Below are 20,268 nucleotides of genomic sequence, written 5' to 3'. Positions count from 1 at the left end.
TCCCCCGCCTTCCTGCTGGCCTGTAGTCCTCAGCAGTGAAAGCTGGTGGCTCCAATTTCGGTGGGGCTATAAATGAACTCCGGGTTTCAGTCAGAACCAGTCAGAACTCGAAAGGAGCTAACCAAGGTGCTGAACCTAGTTTGAGTTAACATCCCGGAGAGCGCCTTCAGAGTTCTGGCTGAAACCCAGAATGGATCCACAGCCCCGCCGCAATTGGAGCCACCAGCCTCCACCGGTCCTCGGCAGAGGCGCGGGCTGCACTGCGACGGCCCCGCCAGGAGGAGGAGCGTTTGCGTCGGCCGGCTTGGCCTATGTGGGGCTCTTGACGTTGCAGCCGAGCGATGGCGGCTGCCCGTGCCGGGGGAGGGGGGCGGCCGCTCTTGCAGCTGCTGCTGCGGCGGCGGCGGCGGCAAGAGGCGCCCTCCCCGGGCGGCCCATTCTTCGCCTCGGCTCCCTGCCGGCATCGACACTATAAGAAGAAATGGGTGAGTGGGACCGGCCGCCCCTTCCCGGACGTTTCGGCGGGCCCAGAGTGGCTACAGCGGACCTCGGCCTCCTTGCTAGCCCCTTCGCGCTCCTCCGTTGCGCGCTTCGCCCCCCACGCCTTTCTTTCTCTCCTGCCGGCCCCGGCCCTTTCACCGCGCTAGTAGCCCCCTCTGCAAACCGCTCACGAAGGCTCGTCGCGATCTCTAACCCCTTTTCGCCTTGTTTCCATGGTTTAAATTGGCGCCGAAGAAAGTGCCCTCCTCCGGGCGCCTTGAAAGAAAACTGCGGCTGCTTCACCCCCCCCCCCCCGCAAATAAAGGTGGCGGGGTTAAGCATGCTCTCCCTGCCTCAGCCTCAGTGGGCTGGATGCAGAGCTACGGTGCGATCCTAAACGTCTCTAGTCAGAAGTAAGCCCTATTTAGTTCAGTGCGGCTTACTCCCAGGTCCACAGATACAGGATTGCAGTCTCAGTCATATAGGATATATAGCTATAGGATTACAGCCTCGGTCATTGCTTGAAATCAGTGGGATTTAACTTAGTCATTTCTAATTTAGAACGCAATCCTATGCATGTTTAGGCAGAAAAAGCTCTACAACTCCCACCATTCCCCAGCCAGCATGCTGGGAGTTGTAAGGCTTTTTTTTTTTTTTCTGGCTAAACATGCCTAGGATTGTGCCCCTAATCTGCTCTAAGCATGGCTAAATTTAGATCCAGCCCATTGAATGCAGAGGGGCTTACATCTGAGTAGACATGCGTAAGGTTCCACAGGTAATCCTGCTCCATTAATCTTTAAACAAATAAGAATTTTGAGGTTAATGGAAGTGAAAGGTAATTGGGTGTAGGTTTCACAGATGTGCAGTGTAATTGCCCTGTAATTCGAACTGCCCAGAGAGCTTCAGCTACTGGGTGGTATAAAACTGTAAATAAATAAATAATCCTATACATATCTATTCAGAAGTATATCCTATTGGGTTCAATGGGGCTTATGCCCAGGTAAGTGGATATAGGATTGCAGCTTTTTCTTTTCTTTTCTTTTTTAATTTCTCATGTTGAGAGTCCTTGGGTGTGTCCCCACCCCAAAGATAACATTTCTGTGTATCTTTGGAGTGGGGACGTGCCACCTGTTTTGCTGTAACCCACCTCGAGCCCACAGAATGGACTGAAAGCACAGCTATATATTGAAATGCTCATATGTCACCAAGCATAGGAGCAGCTTTGGAAATAGCTTGGGACAGGATTGCAAGCATGAGATTTCTGATGACAGAGTTTTATTCCTAGTGATACAGTATAGTAAATCATGCATTTCAGATATTCTTTTGTCTTCTAACTTAATATATAATACTCACTTCAGTCAGTCCTAAGGTAAAATCTGACACTTTCCTCAAGGGACCTATCTTTCAGGCCCAGAAGCCCCAGGAGCCATGCTGTGGCATTCCTGCAGGCAGTGACTCGTTGAGGTATGCCCTGATCTACTTAGTATCCAGGCTCCTTGTGGCCATGATGGTTCTCTAGATTGCCTTATGCAGAAGCTGGTTTGTTCCCCATAGAACCGCCCCTCCCCCGCACCTCAAAAAACCTCCAACTAACTTCAGAAAAGTTTGCTGTCCTCCTCTTTGCAGAGAAATACTTGGAAAAAGTATTTGGTCATTTCTGTTACATGGTTAGAAAATGTATGGCATCTACATGGCACTTCTGCACCAATCCCAGGGTGCTTCTGTGATTGTCATCTCTGTAGACTCTCTGCTGTAGTTTCAGTTTCCGTTTTCCTTCTTCAGCCCCTCACAAGAGCAGTGCAACAAACAGCGTCAAGGACTGTTGCAAAATAAAACATGTCACCTGAAAAAAGTTTCATTCATATATTTCAGCCACAGAATGCAGGCTTTCTAGTTGTAGAATGCAAGGCTCCTAGGTAGAAGGGAGAATATGTCCTTAGGGTGGGAGCAATTTCCCCCTGGTGTCATCTCATGAAGGACCAATCCTATGGCCCTTTCCCATCTGGATCTTTCTGGCAGGGCACTGATTGAGTAGGAAATACCCGTGTTATTGGCTCCAGTCACATGACTGTGATATTCACTCATACTTCCCAGCAATGTGGGACCACCTCATGGGGGAAATGTGTGTGCGCGTGAAGGGTGCCTGCCCCTAGTCTCACGCTAGACCAAACCCAAACTATGGAAATGTCATCTCATTTCATTTATTTCTATACCGCCCAAGAGCCAAAGTTCTCTGGGCGGTTCACAAACATTGCAATCCAAAATACAACGTAATAAAAACATAAAATCTTTAGCATACAAAATTTAAAAACAATATAAACTGCTAAAAAAACCAGTTACAATAAAATTTTGGGACCTGATGAAACAAGTGGCATTAAAACCCCCGTCATATGCCATCAAATGTCTGGGAGTAGACTAAACTCTTAACCTGGTATTGAAAAGATGACGGTGGGGCTGTTTGCATGTAATGGCAGCAAACTGTGGGTTAATCACATACCAGATGCATTCTGCAGCCTTTCTGAACATTCAACCCCTGATTACATGACATCCAAACTATAGGTTAATCATGGGTTAAACAACCCACAATTAACAGTATTAATTGTAGGTTAACTGTGGGTTGTTTAATGCATGATTAACCTATAGAATCTGGGTTTGGATGTCACATAGCAACCCCCCCCCCCCAAGTTGGGGGTTGAATATTCAAAATAGCCATGACAAATCATGGGTTAATTTACTGACGATTTGCTGCTGTTACGTGCGAACCCGGTCTGTGTTGGTGTCAGGCGGACATCAGTGGGAAGTGCGTTCCACAGGTGGGGGGCTACCACCAAAATGATGGTTCTTTAGCAGCCCTGGGGAATTCAGATCTTTTACATGCCTGATATTTTAATCCTTGTAAAGGCAACCACTGCTCCGCGGATGCCTTCCATCAGACTGGCTCTGCAGATCTTTGACATGAACTACAGTGTGCAGTTTGGCAGCCTCTGGCCCTCGATCCGCATCAGCCTCCTGTCAGAGCAGAAATATGGAGCTCTTGTCAACAATTTCTCCGACACACAGCACGTCATCCAGCAACTGGAAGACCTGAATGCAGTGGATTTCATTTGGGAATCTCAAAAAGGAGCACAGGATTTAGATTCCATGGCTGAGCAAAGTTCCAGTGAACCAACCTCATCGCAAGAAACTCAGACCGAACCTTCTAAACCCCAAGCGCAGCCTCTTCCTTCCATCAGTCCCAACATCAAATGCTACACGTTCCCCAAAGGAGACACAAGTCTTTTCCAACCAGCCAGGTATGTAGCTGAGTTATAATGTTGGGGTTACTGTTCAGTATTTGTCAGGTGAAAATAAATTTTCTCCTTATGAATGTCTACTAAAATATCTGCTTGCTACCAGTAGTAACTAATGAAACCTTTGTTTCCCTTTTAAGTTCTTAAAAGTGCCTGATTTTGACTTGAGAGCTTTTCTCATTTAGTAAAAACAGTGAAGTATAAATGGAGTATAAATACTCTATTGCCTCCCAGAAGGGAGGCAAGCAGGATGGTGCGTGAGCATGAATTTATCAATCTGTTTATTCAGCATTTATACTGAATGAGAGCACAAGGCCGCTCACAACATATTCAAAGCAAAAAGTGCATTATAACATAACTGCACTCTATAAAACCACAATCTTGAAAACCCTAAAACTTCTAAATACATTATATCAGCAGCAGTTAAAATCATGGCAACACCCTCAAAACAGAGGTGGGCAACTTTTGCTCCCCCAGATGTTATGGGACTCCAACTTCTGACAGCTGTAGCCACCATGGCCAGTGTTCAGGGATGACAGGAACTGGAATACAAATGTGAAGGCTTGGGAAAAAATGGGGTTTAATTTGCTTTCAGCCCCCCTCCCATTTTTTCTGGGGGGGTTTTCTAGGCCTTCACATCTCTAACCTGGAACCCAGCTCATCTGGAGGGTTGCCCCCTCCTAAAACACCTTACATACAAAACAGGCAGGGAATTCCATATGGGACCACCACTGAAAAGATGAATAACATAGACCCGGTTCACATGTTTCTCTGAGCAATTTCTGGGTTAATCCAGGAATTGCGGGGATAAGCGAAGCATGCAAGCTGCACACTCGTTGGTTCTGCTTTTAATCAACAACCCAGGAACGTGATGTGCGAACCCAGAAACTCTGAACAGTCCAGAGTTAACCCAACAACAAACCATGGGCAATTGTTGGGTTAACTCTGGGTTGTTTAACTCGTAAACAGCCCAGAGTTTCTGGGTTTGGTTGTTAATTGAAAGCAGAAATGATGAGCATGTGCATTGCAATTCCCAGAGTGACATGCAAACCAGGTCATAGGAAGCTGCATATACAGGGTCAGAGCATTGGTCCATCTAGCTCAGTGTTAGCTACACTGACTGGCAGCAGCTCTCTAGCATTCGTCTTTCCCGGCTTTACCTGGAGATGCCAAGGATTGAACCTGGAAGCTTTTACAGCAAAACTATTCCATTGAACTACAGTATATTTTCAGTAGGAGTCACTGTAGAGTTCACATTTCTTGTGACTATCATGTATTTATGCTTCATACATTTCCTTTGTAGGCCAGACATTATGGGAATTCTGGGCTACTATCTCCTGGATGCTGCGTCAGTCTTGCCTGTCTTAGCTCTCAACGTACAGCCCGGTAACCTAGTCCTTGACCTTTGTGCAGCACCAGGTGGGAAAACGTTGGCACTTCTGCAGACTGGGTGTTGTCGTAAGTAACCTTCTGTTCCTGCCTTTGCCCCTCCCTATGCAGTTGGTACTCTTGTGGTGTAGACGGAACCAGCTAGTGAAACCCTTTTTCCTATTTCTGTGTGGAATATAGAAGGGTGAGGTCCAATGAGCAACTGATCTGGAAGACATCTGTCTCTATAGTTAGCATATTCCGTGCAGAGTTTCTTCCCCTTCAGTCATCATAGGATTTATGGAGTTGGGGATATCACTGCACATTCTGAAATGCAAATATTCAACTGTGTGTCATACCCCACTCCAAGTAAAAAGTTGACATACACCCTAGTAAGTGGGTTTGGAGCAGTATCAAGTTGGAGCTCCTGAGTGCGGCCAGCCCAGCTGGCCCTGGTCTGCAAGCAGCTCCTACTGCTTGTGCGACGCAATATAGCACTTCCGGGGGAAAACCTCAAAAAAAGCCCTGCCTCTTCCAGAAACGCGTGTTTCTGCTTGTTTCGGGGCTTGCCCCTGGACGCGCTATATTGCATCACACAAGCGGTAAGGGCTGCTTGCAGACCAGGGCCAGTGGGGCTGGCCGCACTTGGAAAGCCCCAGTTAGATACTGCCTTTGGCACTGATTACAGCCTTGTTTTTGACATTTGTAGGCTCTCTTTACACTTAAAGATACTAAAGGGGAAGGTGCTTATGTGCTGTGCCTAGATATCTGAAGACCTGGGAGGAGAGGAAAGAAAAATTTGGGGGAAAACCTTCTCCCCAGATTAAAAAAAAAAAAAAATCCCTGGGGAAAAACAGGGGAAAATGTTTTTTCCCCCTTGATCCCCCTCCCATTTTTTCTGGTTTTTTTCCCCAGGGCTTCTCATCTCTAGCTGTGCCTTATGTGCCTTCCATTTGAGGGAGAGCTGTAAGCTCGGTGGTAGAGCACAAGCTTTGCCTGGAGAAAGTTCTGGGTTCAGTTCCCGGCATCTCCAGTTAGGGCTGGGGAAGATCCGTGCCTGAAACATTGGAGATCTGCTGCCAGTCAGTTGGCCGTACAGACCTTGAGGGACCATTGGACTGACTCAGTATAAGGCAGTTTCCTATGTTCCTGAAGGTCTAATGCCTTTAGTGCTGTAGATCTTTCCTTTTTTCACAAGGCTCATGAGCTGCATAAAAGTGCTGGTGTCACCTCATGCGGTTTTCTAGTTTTTCTGAGCTGGGAAAGAAGGTGGAGTAGAAGGGAGGGAAGAGAAAAGAGCTGGTTTCCATTGTCCACAGCTTCTTGCTCCTCTCCTCCTTCTGTTTGTCTCACAAATGAAAATTGTGCGGTATAATGAATCGTACAGCTTGGTCCTCTGCATATTTACTTAGGAGTCCCACTGTGTTCAATGAGATTTGTGGGAATGCAGCCTTATTGCTTTTGCCCAGATCAGGTTAGGAACCCTGGGTGATTTTCTATAGGATGTGGCATGGCCCAATTGTTTTGGTCATCCGGAGCTATCTGAAGTGGTGCATCTTGTTTGCTTTTGTTGTGGCACATCGTGGTTTGGATTTCATAGGTTAATCTTCAAAAAGCTGCCTTGTCCAGGAGGTGGTCTCAGCCGGATGGGGTTCTGGCCCAAGTAGGGTGTTCTAGGCGAGACTTTGGGTTCTGACAAGGCAAAGGTCGGGTTCCATTAAGGCAAAGTCAAGCAAGGCAAAAGTCGGGTTCCATTAAGGCAAAGTCAAGCAAGGCAAAGGTTGGGTTTTATTAAGGCAAAGTCAAGCAAGGCAAAGGTCAGGTTTTGATAAGTCCAAGTCTAGGTAGCACCCTAGATAGCTCCTTCTCAAGCTCAGGTTGCAGATTCATAGGAGCAGGCTGGGATGTTGCTTCAGCCCTAGCAATCCCAGAGTGAGCCTTAAATAGAGCTACAGCTCCATCTGGGTGGCCAGCTCTGCCTTCATTGAGAAAAGCCTGTTCAGTTAATGGGGCCTAGCCTGCTTGATGGTGCAGAGAAAACCATGGTGCCACTGGGGCTTCTGGGCTGGAGTCCTGAGTCCGAGGATGTCAGTGCCACCTCCTCAGGCCAAAGAGGTGCAGGTCAAACAGGCTCCTCTTGCACTGGAACTTCCAGGATGGTGTCTGGGTCCAGTTCTGAGAGCAGTTCCCTTTCCCCCTCTTAATACTTCCTTTGAATCCATGGCCTTGTCCAGAGATGGCGCTGTGCATGTGTGCGTGTGTGAAAATGATTGTGTGTGAGAGAGGCCACACGCCACACAGCGACACAGCCATCATTTCCCAGTCATGCCCAGATTTTGGTTTGTGATTTGACAACTCTGAGAACAGGGCTGCCCGTGGTTTATGCTGCTGTTCTTCTTTCAATAGGAGAGTTGGCAGCCAATGATCTCTCTGCTTCTCGCGCTGGCCGGCTGCATAGGGTTCTCCACAGCTACCTTCCCAAAGAGGTCCGCGACACGGTGCGGATTACGTCATGGGATGGGCGGAAGTGGGGTGACCTAGAGATGAACACTTATGATAGGGTAAGTGCTACAAATTGCTGGGATTACTGAGTGAGGTACAGACTGAGACTCAAAATCCAAATGCAATTTCTGGAACGCTTTTATTTAGATAAAATGCAGTTAAATTCAATCCGTTCACACTTTCCACATTCACTAAGATAGTTTCCAGTGTTGGAGCAACGGGACCTGGTGGCCAGCCCAGCTTATATATTCAGAAGCCGGAGGTGTGCTAGAGTGCAAGTATGTAATTAGCTAAGTTGCTAATACCTTTAATGCTAATGCCTGACATGCCTTTTCTGTGGTCGGGTGCACCTTGGAAAATATCTGGTGGTTTCAAGTGGTTTGCAGAGGTTATAATGTGACCCAAAGCTGTATGATCAGCCCCAATCAGACCAGGGATCTCAAAAGAGTTGGAGTAATCAAGCTGCCCATAAGAGCTCTTCTAATCTGATGTATTAGTTCACAAAGAGTGCATATAGAAATTGCATTTAAATTCAAACCGGCTCAGAGATGAAATGTTGTCCCCATCCAGTTATACGCACCACCCACTACAGTGGGAGGCCAAACTCCATTCAGTGAGACTTTGTTCTGGACATTGTGGGGTCCCAAGATGTGCACCTTTCTGATGTCCAGGCAACTCCGATTCGGACTTTTGCTATATGTACTTTATATACATTTTCCCAGTTACCGATTCACCCTGCGGATGCTTTCTGTTACTGTCCTGCCTTTTAGACGTTGGCTCACAAGTCAGTAGCGGTCTTATCGCTGATGGTGCAAGGCTGCTGCGTGAACTGACCACTAGCTTGCCATTTCCAAAGAATGTTGTAACGGGTATTTTGAGCTGCTATTCCACAGGATGTTGCAACCGCTGGCGCTCTTTCTGACTCTGGACTAGCCCTGTGTTTGCAGTGCTTCAGCTCGAAGCCTGAACTCCAAGCCGGAGCGGGGTACTTCGGCCACCTCCAAAGTGAGGTTGACACGAAGCGAGGGCACAAAGCGCGTGGGGTCGCCCTGAAGCACTGCGGCCTGCTTCGGAGGGATCCAGAAGCCCAGCCGCTCGACGGCTGCCGCTGTCGGTTCCATGCCTGGGCCCTCCAACAGCCGTTGTCTTGGTCCAGGGAGTCACCATGGCAATGCCCTGTATTTTCAGAAATAGATCCTGCACAAATGGAGACACACAACGTTAATGTATTTCCAGAAATACAGGGAGTCACCATGGCCATGGCGACTCTCTGAAACAAGAAGGTGGCTGCCAGCATGCGTCCCGAGGGCCCAGGTAAGCTGCTGGGGGCTCACACTGCACGGCGGGGGCGTTCAGGGGGGAAAAGTGGGATTCGGCCATCCGAATCATGCTTTGGCTCCAGAGGCTGAAGTGGATCAGGGGCCCCCTGAATCAGCCGAAGCGGATCAGGCCTGCCTTGGAAGCCCTGAAGCAGCCTCCAGGTTGGATCGGGGTGGTGGTCCCTGCACAGCCGTACTCTGGAACTCTGTAAGGGCCTCTTCACCCAGTCTCCAGCAGTGCTTATGGCAGGATTTCTGGGACCCCCCGTCCTCCATATCCATAGCTCACAGCCTTGCTGAAACCCATCCACAGTCACACCACTAGAACTCACCTACAGTGTGATGCATACAGCAGATACATAAATGGTGAGGCTATTGTGCATAGCCTCACAATAAGGTACAGGGCAGGAAGTCCCGATTCCGTATCATTCCAGCTCCCATGCAGTGATTGACTCCACCCTGCTGCAGTCTTTTATGAAAAGCTGGTATTTGCACATGGCCAGAAACACTTGGCAGCACAGTACAGATGGTATCACTTGACTGACTGCACATGGATGCAGAGCTGCCATGCAACAAGCCCATGAAGTTTCACTCATGCAGACATACTGTAAGCAGCATTCTTGACTAGCACTCTGTTATTTAATTATTTCAGTGTTACAGGATACCCAATGTTGATACCCATCAACACTCACACCGGTGGAACTCACCTACAATGTGATGCATACAATGGATACATAAACTGTGATAAATAAAATCTGATGCATAGCCTCACAATCTGATAATGTTTTACCAATATGATTTACTGCATCATTATGATGATGCAGTTTTCATTGAGAGTGTCTAATTGGAATCTGTTTCTATTTTTGAACAGTTAGCATCCAGCTACTGTTTTTAATTAATTCCCAAATCTAATCCATGATTACCTACACTTGATAGTATTGCATCTAGTTATCAATTGTATGTCCCTAATTTTGTTTAGATATTATTTAATTTATTGCCCACCTTTTCTCTATGGAGTTCAAAGTGACATGCATGGTTTCCCCCCACCATTTTATGTTCACGTTAACCCTGTGAGGTAGTTTAGGCTGAGAGATTGTGACTGACCTAAAGTCACCTAGTAATTTTTAAGGAAATCATAGGATCATAGAATAGTAGGGTTGGAAGGGGCCTATAAGACCATCGAGTCCAACCCCCTCCCTACTCAATGCAGGAATCTAAGTAAAAGCATCCCTGACAGGTGGCTGTCCAGCCTCGTCTTGAACGCCTCCAGTGTGGGAGAGCCCACCACCTCCCTAGGTCATTGGTTCCATTGTCGTATTGCTCTAACAGTCAGGAAGTTTTTCCTGATGTTCAGCCGGAATCTGGCTTCCTGTAACTTGAGCCCATTCTTCCGTGTCCTGCATTCTGGGATGATGGAGAAGAGATCCTGGCCTTCCTGTCTGTGACAACCTTTCAAGTACTTGAAGAGCGCTATCAATATCCAAGGCAGGTTAGGTTGAACAGTCAGAAATTTATTAAAGCACATCGCAGCTGAGGGAGAGGCAGACGACACTGTGTTCCACCAAAAAAAGAAAAGAAAATGGAATGCATTTATACAGACTGAAAGTTGGAGAACAAAGAAAATACACTATGCATGCTCAAGAGCTAATTTAACTCAGCAACAGTCTTATCAGCACAGCTGCCTGCTTATCTTCAGGGATGAGCTCCTTTGGTGGATAGGAATTTTGTGCTTATAATGAGCAAGTTACACTACCTTCTCATGGTCAGACACACACACAGATGCTCCCCCAATCCCATCAGGCACCTTGCCTGAACCAAACTATTTACAAGGCCTAGTCAGGCCTACCTTCACATAAGTTTCATGGCCAAGTGGGGATTTGAACCTGGGTCTCCCCACTCTTGTGGGACCGCGGTGGCTTAGTGGTTAAGACTTTGAACTGCAGACTGGAAGGTCGGCAGGTCAGCAGTTCGAGACCCGAGTGCTGCGTGACGGAGTGAGCTCCCTTCTTCAGTCCCAGCTTCTGCCAACCTAGCAGTTCAAAAGCAAGAAATTGCAAGTAGATAAATAGGTACCGCCTTGGCGGGAAAGGTAACAGTGTTCCGTGCACCTCGGAGTTCAGTCATGCCGGCCACATGACCATGGAAGCGTCTTCGGACAGCGCTGGCTCTTCGGCTTAGAAACGGGGATGAGCACTGCACCCTAGAGTCGGACACGACTGGTTGGGGACACCTTTACCTTTTTTTTTTTACCTCCCCACTCTTAGTCCAGCACTTTAACCACTATACCACACTGGCTAAGTGAGCGTTCTCTTATACGCAAGTGGTCTAAGAATAGTTGCAGCTGTGATGTGGATTACAGCAGATTGCCACTAACATCATCCAATAATCTTCTCTGCAAAGGAGCCTGAGAATTTTACTTTTCATTGTCTAAATCAACAACAGATTCAGCAAGCTTCTAGCTGTGAAAACAACAACTTTAAAACCTGAAATTCTTCTCTTGGCTTTCCCTCATATGTTCAGTATTCTTGAGCAGATTAGAAGGAACCTGACCAAAACATATCTGAACTGGTAGGAGGAAATGAACAGGTAAAGCTCTTGGGAGTTTAACTGGGAGGAATATTTTGCCCTTTGTTCCACGCAGGTGCTTGTGGATGTGCCATGCACAAATGACCGGCACTCACTCCTGGAAGAGGACAATAATATCTTCGCGCGCATGAGAAAGGGGGAGCGTCAGATGTTGCCAATGCTCCAGCTGGAGTTGCTTGTGTGAGTGATCCTGACCTTCTGTGATGTATGCTGGCTGCTGAGCCATGCTAGTGTCCCATGTTGTGGGATTAAATTATTTGCAGCTTTGCAAAGAAGTCCACAAACCTTAGTAGCCTACAGACATGTTTGCTTGACTGCCTGCCCACACATACCTGTGTTAGTTGTGACTTAGAAGATTTCTGTAATGCTTCCCTGCCTAGTCTCCTAGAGGCAACTTTTATCTGCCATACGTGACTAGGCAAATTATTCTTTTAAAAGCCTGGAGTTCCACCCAGGCTTTTATGTAACCCATACTTTAATGTAATCATCCCAAGAGGCTCCTAGATTAGATTCTTGTAAGATGCTCTCCCACTTTGTCTATGATGATTCAATGGAGAGCGAGGAGGAGAAGCAGTACTCTCGGGCAGCCTTCCCCAACCTGGTGCCCTCCAGTTGTTTTGGACAACTCCCAGGATTCTTGACCATTGGCCATTCTGATGGGAGTTGGAAGTCGAGAACATCTGGAGGGCACCAGGCTGGGGAAAGCTGCTCTCTGGTATGGGGAAATTCAGAATATTGATAGCCTGTGTGAGGAGCAAAATGACAATTTTGGCAAGTGGCAGGTTAACAGGACAGTGGAAGGTTGTCCAATTCTCTGTGTTAGAAGAGAACAGTGGCCAAAGAGGCAGTGGATGGTGTGCTACACAGAGTTAGAGGTGAAGGACCTCAGAATATTTTCTGGCTGAAGAACTGCACATGCTCCGTGCACTGGTTCATGATGCATGGCCCACAGTGCCGGACAAGTGGCTCGCTTTAGCTTTCATTTACCCCCGCCCCCCCAGTGTACATTCCTTTCTCTTCCTTTTCCAGAGCTGGACTCCTTGCTGCCAGTCCAGGAGGAGAGGTGGTCTACTCGACATGCACCTTGTCTCAGCTCCAGAATGAGTATGTGGTCGAGAGAGCTGTGGAGATACTAGCAGTCCAGTACAACGTCAGTGTCCAGGTTGAAGACTTGAACTGTTTTCGGAGGCTGTTCCAGAGCACATTTTCTTTCTACCAAGATTGCAGGCTTGGAGAGCTCATCCTTCCCCACCTCACAGCCAACTTTGGACCCATGTATTTTTGCAAATTGCGCAGGTTGGGTTAAATGGACAAAGCATGGCATCAGAGGAGGGAGGGAAATCTTTCGCATTTCCTCTGACATCTTTTTTTTTTTTTTAAGGGCTGTAGTTATATTTACAACAAAATATAAACAACTTGCTTAGTCGACCACACCTGTGGGCCTGTTTACAAGTGTACTTATTGCTCATGGTTGCTACAAAAAAAACACCTTTTCTGCACAGGAAATCCACTTGGAAGGGAGGTACATTTACATGCCTCTAACATAGCCATCTGTCTAAATATGTGAACATTTGCACGCCAGCATCACATCACCTGGGGGTAGTTAGTGCTGCCTTTCAAGCACTTGCACACTTTAGAGCATCCTTTGCCAATCTGGTGCCTTCCCAGATCAATACCCATCAGCCCCAGCTGATCAGGAATGCTTGGAGTTATAGTTTAAAATATCTGGAGGGTACCAGGGTGGGGAAGGCTGCTTTATAATGCAAGTCTATACATGTCTGCTGAGAAGTAAATCCCACTGAGTTCAATAAATTTCCAAGCCTCGTTTGTACAATAAAGATTATATGAAACTGGGGTTCACATTTTCTGGTAATGAAAACAATCCTTGTCCCCAGTGTTTAGTTTGTGGGGATATACTTGCAAATGAAAGTATGGTACCAAATAAATTAAAGCGTCATTTTACCTCAAAACACTGTCATTTGTCAGAAAAACCAGTAGAATACTTTATTGAGCTTTCAAAATCTATAAAGAAGCAGTCTGCATCATTCACAAAGAGAATGAAAACATCAGAGGAAGCTCAAAAGGCAAGTTACTTTGTTGCTCAAGTAATTGCCAAAAACAAGGACGCACACGCTATTGCCGAAACCACCATAAAGGAATCTTGCTGTGCTATTGTTCGTACAATGTTTGGGCCCGAATTTGAGGTAGAGGTTAATAAAATCCCTTTGGCAGATAACACAATTGGAAGACATATTCAAGACACGTCTGATGACAATAAACAGCAAATGAAGGATATTTTTCAAGACGATAATATGATCTTTACATTGCAATTAGACGAAGCAACGGATGTCAGTGGGTTAGCACAATTATTGGTTTTTGTACGTTTCATTCATACTGACAGAATTGTTGAGCAATTCTTGTATTGTCTAGAAATTCCAATGAGAACTAGAGGTGAAGGTATATTTAAAACTTTAGATTGCTTCATGAAGGAAAATGCAATGGTTAAATTGTGTAGGAATATATGCACAGATGGTGCACCCTCAATGGTTGGTTCAACAAAATGTTTTATAGCTTTAGCAAAGAAAGAATGAAAATATTATAATTACTCATTGCTTTTTACATCACGAAGCACTAGTCGTGCAAACCATTGGAAATGAATTAAGAAAAGTTTTGGGCAAAGTGGTTCAAATGGTCAATTACATTAAAAGTAGACCTCTTCAATCAAGATTATTTGCTCATATTTGTGAAGAAATGGGGCAAGGTTTAAAAAGCATCTACTACATACAAGTTCGTTAGCTCAAGAGGTCGAGTGCTTTGTCGCGTATACGAATTGAGGGAAATGATGCTTAAACTTTTTGAGGAAAATCAGCAAAATGAATTCTGTGATCTAATTCAAAACAAACTTTGGTGCACAAAATTGGCATATCTTGCTGACATATTTGAACATTTGAATAAAATAAACACCAGTATGCAAGGAAAAGGAGAAAATATCTTAACAGCGGTAGATAAAATTTGTGCTATGAGAGACAAAATAGAAATTTGGAAAAGGAAAGTGAAAGAAGGAAATTTTGAAATGTTTTCCAAAACTGCTGAGTGCCAGCTAAAATGTGATCTCAGCTCGCTAATTGTTGACCATTTAACATTGCTCGGAGAGAAAGTTCATCATTACTTCCCAAATGTTGAAATCCAAGACTATGATTGGATCAGAAATACATTTCTTTCAACTGCAACGAGGAACTTTTCACTTATTGAAGAGGAAGAATTAGCTGACATAAAAAATGATCGAAATCTGTTAATGATGTATGAAGAGGGTGACTTAGACAGCTTTTGGATTCGCATTTCAAAAATGCATCCAAACATAGCTAAAAGAGCATTAAAATTCTTCTGCAGTTTTCTACTACGTACATTTGTGAAATATCCTTTTCAAACTTAAAGACACTGAGGGCAAACTTAAACACACTGAGCGCAAACTTAAAGACACTGAAATGTGGAAGCTTAAAAATGCTTGATGACGAAATGCGAGTGTCTTTATCTAATATTCCACCAAATATTGAAAAACTGTGTTCATCCTATCAACCTCATACATCCCATTAAAATGATAAGTAGTTATTGGTGTTATTCAACTTTTTTTTTTAATTCTTGCACATATTTACATACCGTTACTCATAAATGATAACAATGTATGTTATCTTACAGATCATATATTTTTAAAAATAAAAATGAGAGGTTTTCATGAGATACGTTGTGTCCCCATACATTTCGTTATTACAATTTATGTATGTGTCCGTATCTCTTATAACGGGTTAGTTTAACCTCCAGTTTGCTAGTAAAACTGAATTACTGTGTCGTGATCGCGAGAAATGCCGGGTTGGATGAATCAGAGGTCGGAATTAAGATTGCTGGGAGAATTATCAACAACCTCCGATATGCAGACGATACCACCCTAATGGCAGAAAGTGAAGAGGATCTAAAGAGCCTCTTGTTGAGGGTGAAAGAGGAGAGTGCAAAAGCTAGTTTGAAACTCAGCATTAAAAAAACTAAGATCATGGCATCTGGCCCTATCACTTCCTGGCATATAGAAGGGGAAGAAATGGAAGCAGTGACAGATTTTACTTTCTTGGGCTCCAAGATCACCGTAGATGGTGACTGTAGCCATGAAATTAAAAGACGCTTGCTCCTTGGGAGGAAAGCTATGGCAAACCTAGACAGCATAGTAAGAAGCAGAGACATCACCTTGCCAACAAAGGTCCGTCTAATCAAAGCTATGGTTTTCCCAGTAGTAATGTATGGCTGTGAGAGCTGGACTATAAGGAAGGCTGAGCGCCAAAGAATTGATGCTTTCGAACTGTGGTGCTGGAGAAGCCTCTTACGAGTCCCCTGGACTGCAAGGAGGTCAAATCAGTCCATCCTAAAGGAAATCAACCCTGAGTGCTCATTGGAAGGACAGATACTGAAGCTGAAGCTCCAATATTTTGGCCACCTAATGCGAAGAGAAAACTCTCTGGAAAAGACCCTGATGCTGGGAAAGACTGAAGGCAAAAGAAGGGGACGGCAGAGGATGAGATGGCTAGATAGCATCACGGATGCAATGAATATGAACCTGAGCACACTCCGGGAGAGTGCGCAGGACAGGAAGGCCTGGCGTGCTATGGTCCATGGGGTCACGAAGAGTCGGACACGACTGAACGACTGAACAACAACAAAAAAGAGTGTCACCAACATGAAAAGTTTGGAAAGCTCTGATCTAGAGGGTACCAGGGTGGGGAAGGCTGCTTTATAATGTAAGCCTATAGAAGTCTGCTGAGAAGTAAATCCCATTGAGTTCAATAGGACTTACTCCCAGGTAAATATGTATAAGATTGCAGCTTTAGAGACAGAACAATGATTTCTGGCAGGTAAATCACCTGCATGTGGAAGATGTTTTTTTACCAGCAACCGTGTGCTGTGAGTAGTGAGTACATCAGCTCACAGGGATATCTCCAGGAAGAATACTGGTAACAAAAATACTCAAAAAATGTGGAGAAAAAAATGGTATCTTCTGCTTGCATACAATGCGTTACTGGCCTTCTCTAAATGCCTTCCTGAATTAAGCTATTCTGCTGCTTTTCAGAGCTAATCATCTAAATTAAGGATGGCCTGTATCACAACAACAAACAAAAAATTAGGTCTTTACACTATGAAAAAAGAGGTTTGCATTTGCAGAGTGCTCCCAATCAGTTCTTTTGCACAGAACAAGCACTGCAACATTTCACCTTCTCTGAGAATGTAAGGAAGATAGATAAAGCATTTATGCTCACCAGAAGTGCTATCAACATGATTATTATTATTCATGATATGGCTTCTGTGGAAGGTCCTCACTTCATATGGAACATACATCATCAGCTTTTGTGTGCTGTGACAGACTTTTGATAGACCTCAGAATAAGGATGCCTAACATCACCGAAGACTAGCACAGTACCTTCCACAAACCCTTCCTTTTCTGCTAACTTTTGAAGTTTGGCAAACCACTTACAGTGTCATCCTATTGGAAAAGCCAATTCACCCGGGATGGATATAGTAAGAAACATTTTGTCTCTAGAACAGACGGAAAAATTCCATCCACTGTATACTGTCAAGGCAGCAGGGACACAATCTGCCAAAAAGCAAACTAACAAATCCATGCCTCCTCACTTCCTTGCACAGGGAGAAAGGCAGGTCCTGTGTAACTTAGAACTTTGGAGGTGAAGGTGTAAAAGCAGCATTAAGAATGAATCTCACTGGACTGTGCACCATATCCTTCCTTGTTGCTTGTCATACATAAGAAATTTAGCAGAGATGTTACAATTCAGCAACGTTGAGGTTACATTACACCATAAGCAAGACAACATGCTGGGTGGGAGCAGTATGCCTTTTTTCTGTCTAAAATTGATGTTGCTGTAAGACCTTTCTTAGGCCAATCTAAAGATCACCCCACTAGCACCACCACACGTCCAAAATTCCCAGATCTCTTCAGTTGGGTGGGGGTGGGGTCTGCCTAGATGGTGAAATCATGGTTTGTACAACATGCTCTCCCACCAGTTATTTAACCCATGGTGAGGCTGCAGTGTGTGTAGGGTGCACATGGCCACCATTTTGCATATCCAACCTCACTCAGGAGTTGTCCTGTGGTGCAAACCCATCGAGTGTGGGTTTAACCTTCACATAACTCCCTCGTTGCCCATGATCCCATCACCCACGATCAGCAGCTTCACACAACCTGACAACCCTGGATTCGCCCGGGATGAGTGATGCCGTCCGAGCCAGGTCATTCATTGTCTACAAGTTCGGACTAGTCCCAAGGTGTGCGGGAAAAGGGGTCTGCTGGTGTTCAAACTGGGATCAGCAGGTCGTGGTAGTCACAGTGGATACCTGAACTATCCGGAGTCACCGCTGGAAGCAGTTTCTCAACGGGATCACTATGCCCCGGAAGCCTGCCGTGGATTTTAAAACGACGCGGGGGCGGCGGAATTAAACTAGTGACTTCCCGGCGCGCCGTGCATTGACCCCCCCCCCCCCCCGGTCGAAAACCATGCCGGCTTTTCCCAGAGCCCGTCCCTAAGGAGCTCCTGCCGTGCGGTTGCACCCGAAGGGAGAGGACGCCGCGGGGCGGGGCGCGCTAGCTGGAGGGAGGGGAGCCGCCAGGGAGAGCCGCCCGCGAGAGTGGGGAATGAGACCCGCCGGCCTGATCTCCGCGCTCTTGTGCTGCTCGGCCGCGACGATCCTCCTGCTGAAATGGCGGCGGCGGAGAAAAATCCAGAAGAAGATCGACGCGACGAGGTGGAGGCGGGAGCGCGCCCTCGATCGAATGGGTCAAGTTGTTCGCAAGTTCAAGGAGCAGGTAGGTCGATGCAGAGCCGAGCGGCTCTTCGAGCATGCCTGATCGCAGCTGCCCCCAACCTGATGCCCTCGGGATGTTGTGGACTACAGCTCCCAGCTTCCCTGGCTATGGGCCATGCTGGCTGGGGCTGATGGGAGTTGAAGTCCAAAACGTCTGGCGGGCACCAGGCTGGGGAAGGGTAGCCTAAGGCAACCAACAGAAGGTCATCGCCCATCGGCGGATTTCAAACCACCAACGCAGGAAAGCCAGTTCATTTGCTTCCCTCACGGGCAACGGGGCGGAACCGACTGCACCCCGATTTCTGTTGTTCAAGAAATCAAAGTCCAAACCTCTGGGTTTGGAGCCCCCGCCCCCTCCCGTAAGAGCTGCCTAGTTTTGCTCAGCGTGCTTTTCCCCTTCGCAGTGGTGTAGCTGTCGGGTTCTCCGCTCAATAAGGAATGAGGTTGGAGGTCAAGGCTGAGTTGTTGTTCAGTCGTTAAGTCGCATCCGACTCTTCGTGACCCCATGGACCATAGCACGCCAGGCCTTCCTGTCCTGCGCTCTCTCCCGGAGCGTGCTCAAGTCCATATTCATTGCATCAGTGATGCTATCTAGCCATCTCATCCTCTGCCATCCCCTTCTCCTTTTGCCTTCAGTCTTTCCCAGCATCAGGGTCTTTTCCAGTGAGTCAAGGCTGAGTTAAGCACCCTTTATTTCATGCATGAGGTTGTTCAGCATCAGGATGAACAATTGCTTCAACATACATATATATATTTAGAGAAATTACTTTTGTCCATTCAGAACACGAACAATCATAGCTGGTCTGCTTTGGCATCTGAACAAAGTCTATTACAAAGGCGGGAAAGGACTTTTGGGGAGGCTTCTGTATCTGCACAACCTTCACAGGATGTGTTGCATTGTGGGACTGACAGGCAACTCAACGGAGACAGATGGCTTCAGCTGCTTTTTTAAAAAAAATTAATCACAAACCAATGTTCTAAATGGTCATATTCAATCTTTCTTTGCTAGCGTGGGAAAAGGAATGAAGCATGTTGGCTAAGAGAAAATGGAGTGAACTAGGCACTACCAAGCGGCCGTCTGGGGAGCGCCAAAGAGAGTCAGGGTATAAAATACAACCTGTGCGATTCCACCTGGATTTTTCATGTTTTGGGGTCGAATCTTGGGCTATGCTGAGGTCCCAATGATCAAACACTAGGCTGGGAAGCGGTTTGGCAGATGAAAATGTTGGGACAAGATATTTGTGCAGCAGCCTTTGCAGCTGCATCAGCATGGAAACTTGAGTGGGACACAACATCTTGCCTATTGGTATGGATTGAACAAAATCATGAACGATTCCAACAGTTAACCCTTCAGATAATTGACATGCTCTAGTCAGGGCTATGAGTTCTGCTATTTGAGCTGAAGCATCCATGGGTATCAGGCTGCTTACAATGAGTTAAACAAGGTGCTGCAGCAGCGTTGTTGTTGTTCAGTCGTTCAGTCGTGTCCGACTCTTCGTGACCCCATGGACCATAGCACGCCAGGCCTTCCTGTCCTGCGCTCTCTCCCGGAGCGTGCTCAAGTTCATATTCATTGCATCCGTGATGCTATCTAGCCATCTCATCCTCTGCCGTCCCCTTCTCCTTTTGCCTTCAGTCTTTCCCAGCATCAGGGTCTTTTCCAGGGAGTTTTCTCTTCGCATTAGGTGGCCAAAATATTTCAGCTTCAGCTTCAGTATCTGTCCTTCCAATGAGCACTCAGGGTTGATTTCCTTTAGGATGGACTGATTTGACCTCCTTGCAGTCCAGGGGACTCGTAAGAGTCTTCTCCAGCACCACAGTTCGAAAGCATCAATTCTTCGGCGCTCAGCCTTCCTTATAGTCCAGCT

The 20,268-nt window shown here is 46.3% G+C and overlaps 2 protein-coding genes across 4 annotated transcripts in view; both read left to right on the top strand.

Annotated features, from left to right (window-relative positions):
- The first annotated feature begins 315 nt into the window (after nucleotides 1–315).
- Nucleotides 316–15,282, top strand: NSUN4 (NOP2/Sun RNA methyltransferase 4). Its single transcript, XM_084852613.1, has 6 exons — nucleotides 316–485; nucleotides 3,382–3,773; nucleotides 5,074–5,228; nucleotides 7,545–7,699; nucleotides 11,601–11,725; nucleotides 12,575–15,282. The coding sequence occupies exons 1-6, from the start codon at nucleotides 342–344 to the stop codon at nucleotides 12,849–12,851; spliced, it is 1,248 nt and encodes a 415-aa protein (XP_084708739.1). The 5' UTR covers nucleotides 316–341; the 3' UTR covers nucleotides 12,852–15,282.
- A 2,791-nt stretch (nucleotides 15,283–18,073) lies between these two features.
- LOC146348219 (fatty-acid amide hydrolase 1-like) overlaps nucleotides 18,074–20,268 on the top strand; it is a 56,343-nt gene continuing 54,148 nt past the window's right edge. Inside the window, exon 1 of one of the 3 annotated variants that reach the window (XM_084852609.1) lies at nucleotides 18,074–18,340. In XM_084852609.1, the coding sequence (XP_084708735.1) occupies nucleotides 18,296–18,340 (45 nt within the window). In that variant the 5' untranslated portion in view covers nucleotides 18,074–18,295. Of the gene's footprint in view, nucleotides 18,402–20,268 lie in introns of all 3 variants that reach the window. The other 2 variants (XM_084852607.1, XR_014790563.1) reach the window with 2 other exon arrangements.

This window comes from Heloderma suspectum, chromosome 4, assembly GCF_057233095.1.
Source record: "Heloderma suspectum isolate Gila_16-S chromosome 4, 16-S_ref, whole genome shotgun sequence".
Taxonomy (NCBI): domain Eukaryota; kingdom Metazoa; phylum Chordata; class Lepidosauria; order Squamata; family Helodermatidae; genus Heloderma; species Heloderma suspectum.
This window is presented reverse-complemented; position numbering and strand designations above follow the sequence as displayed.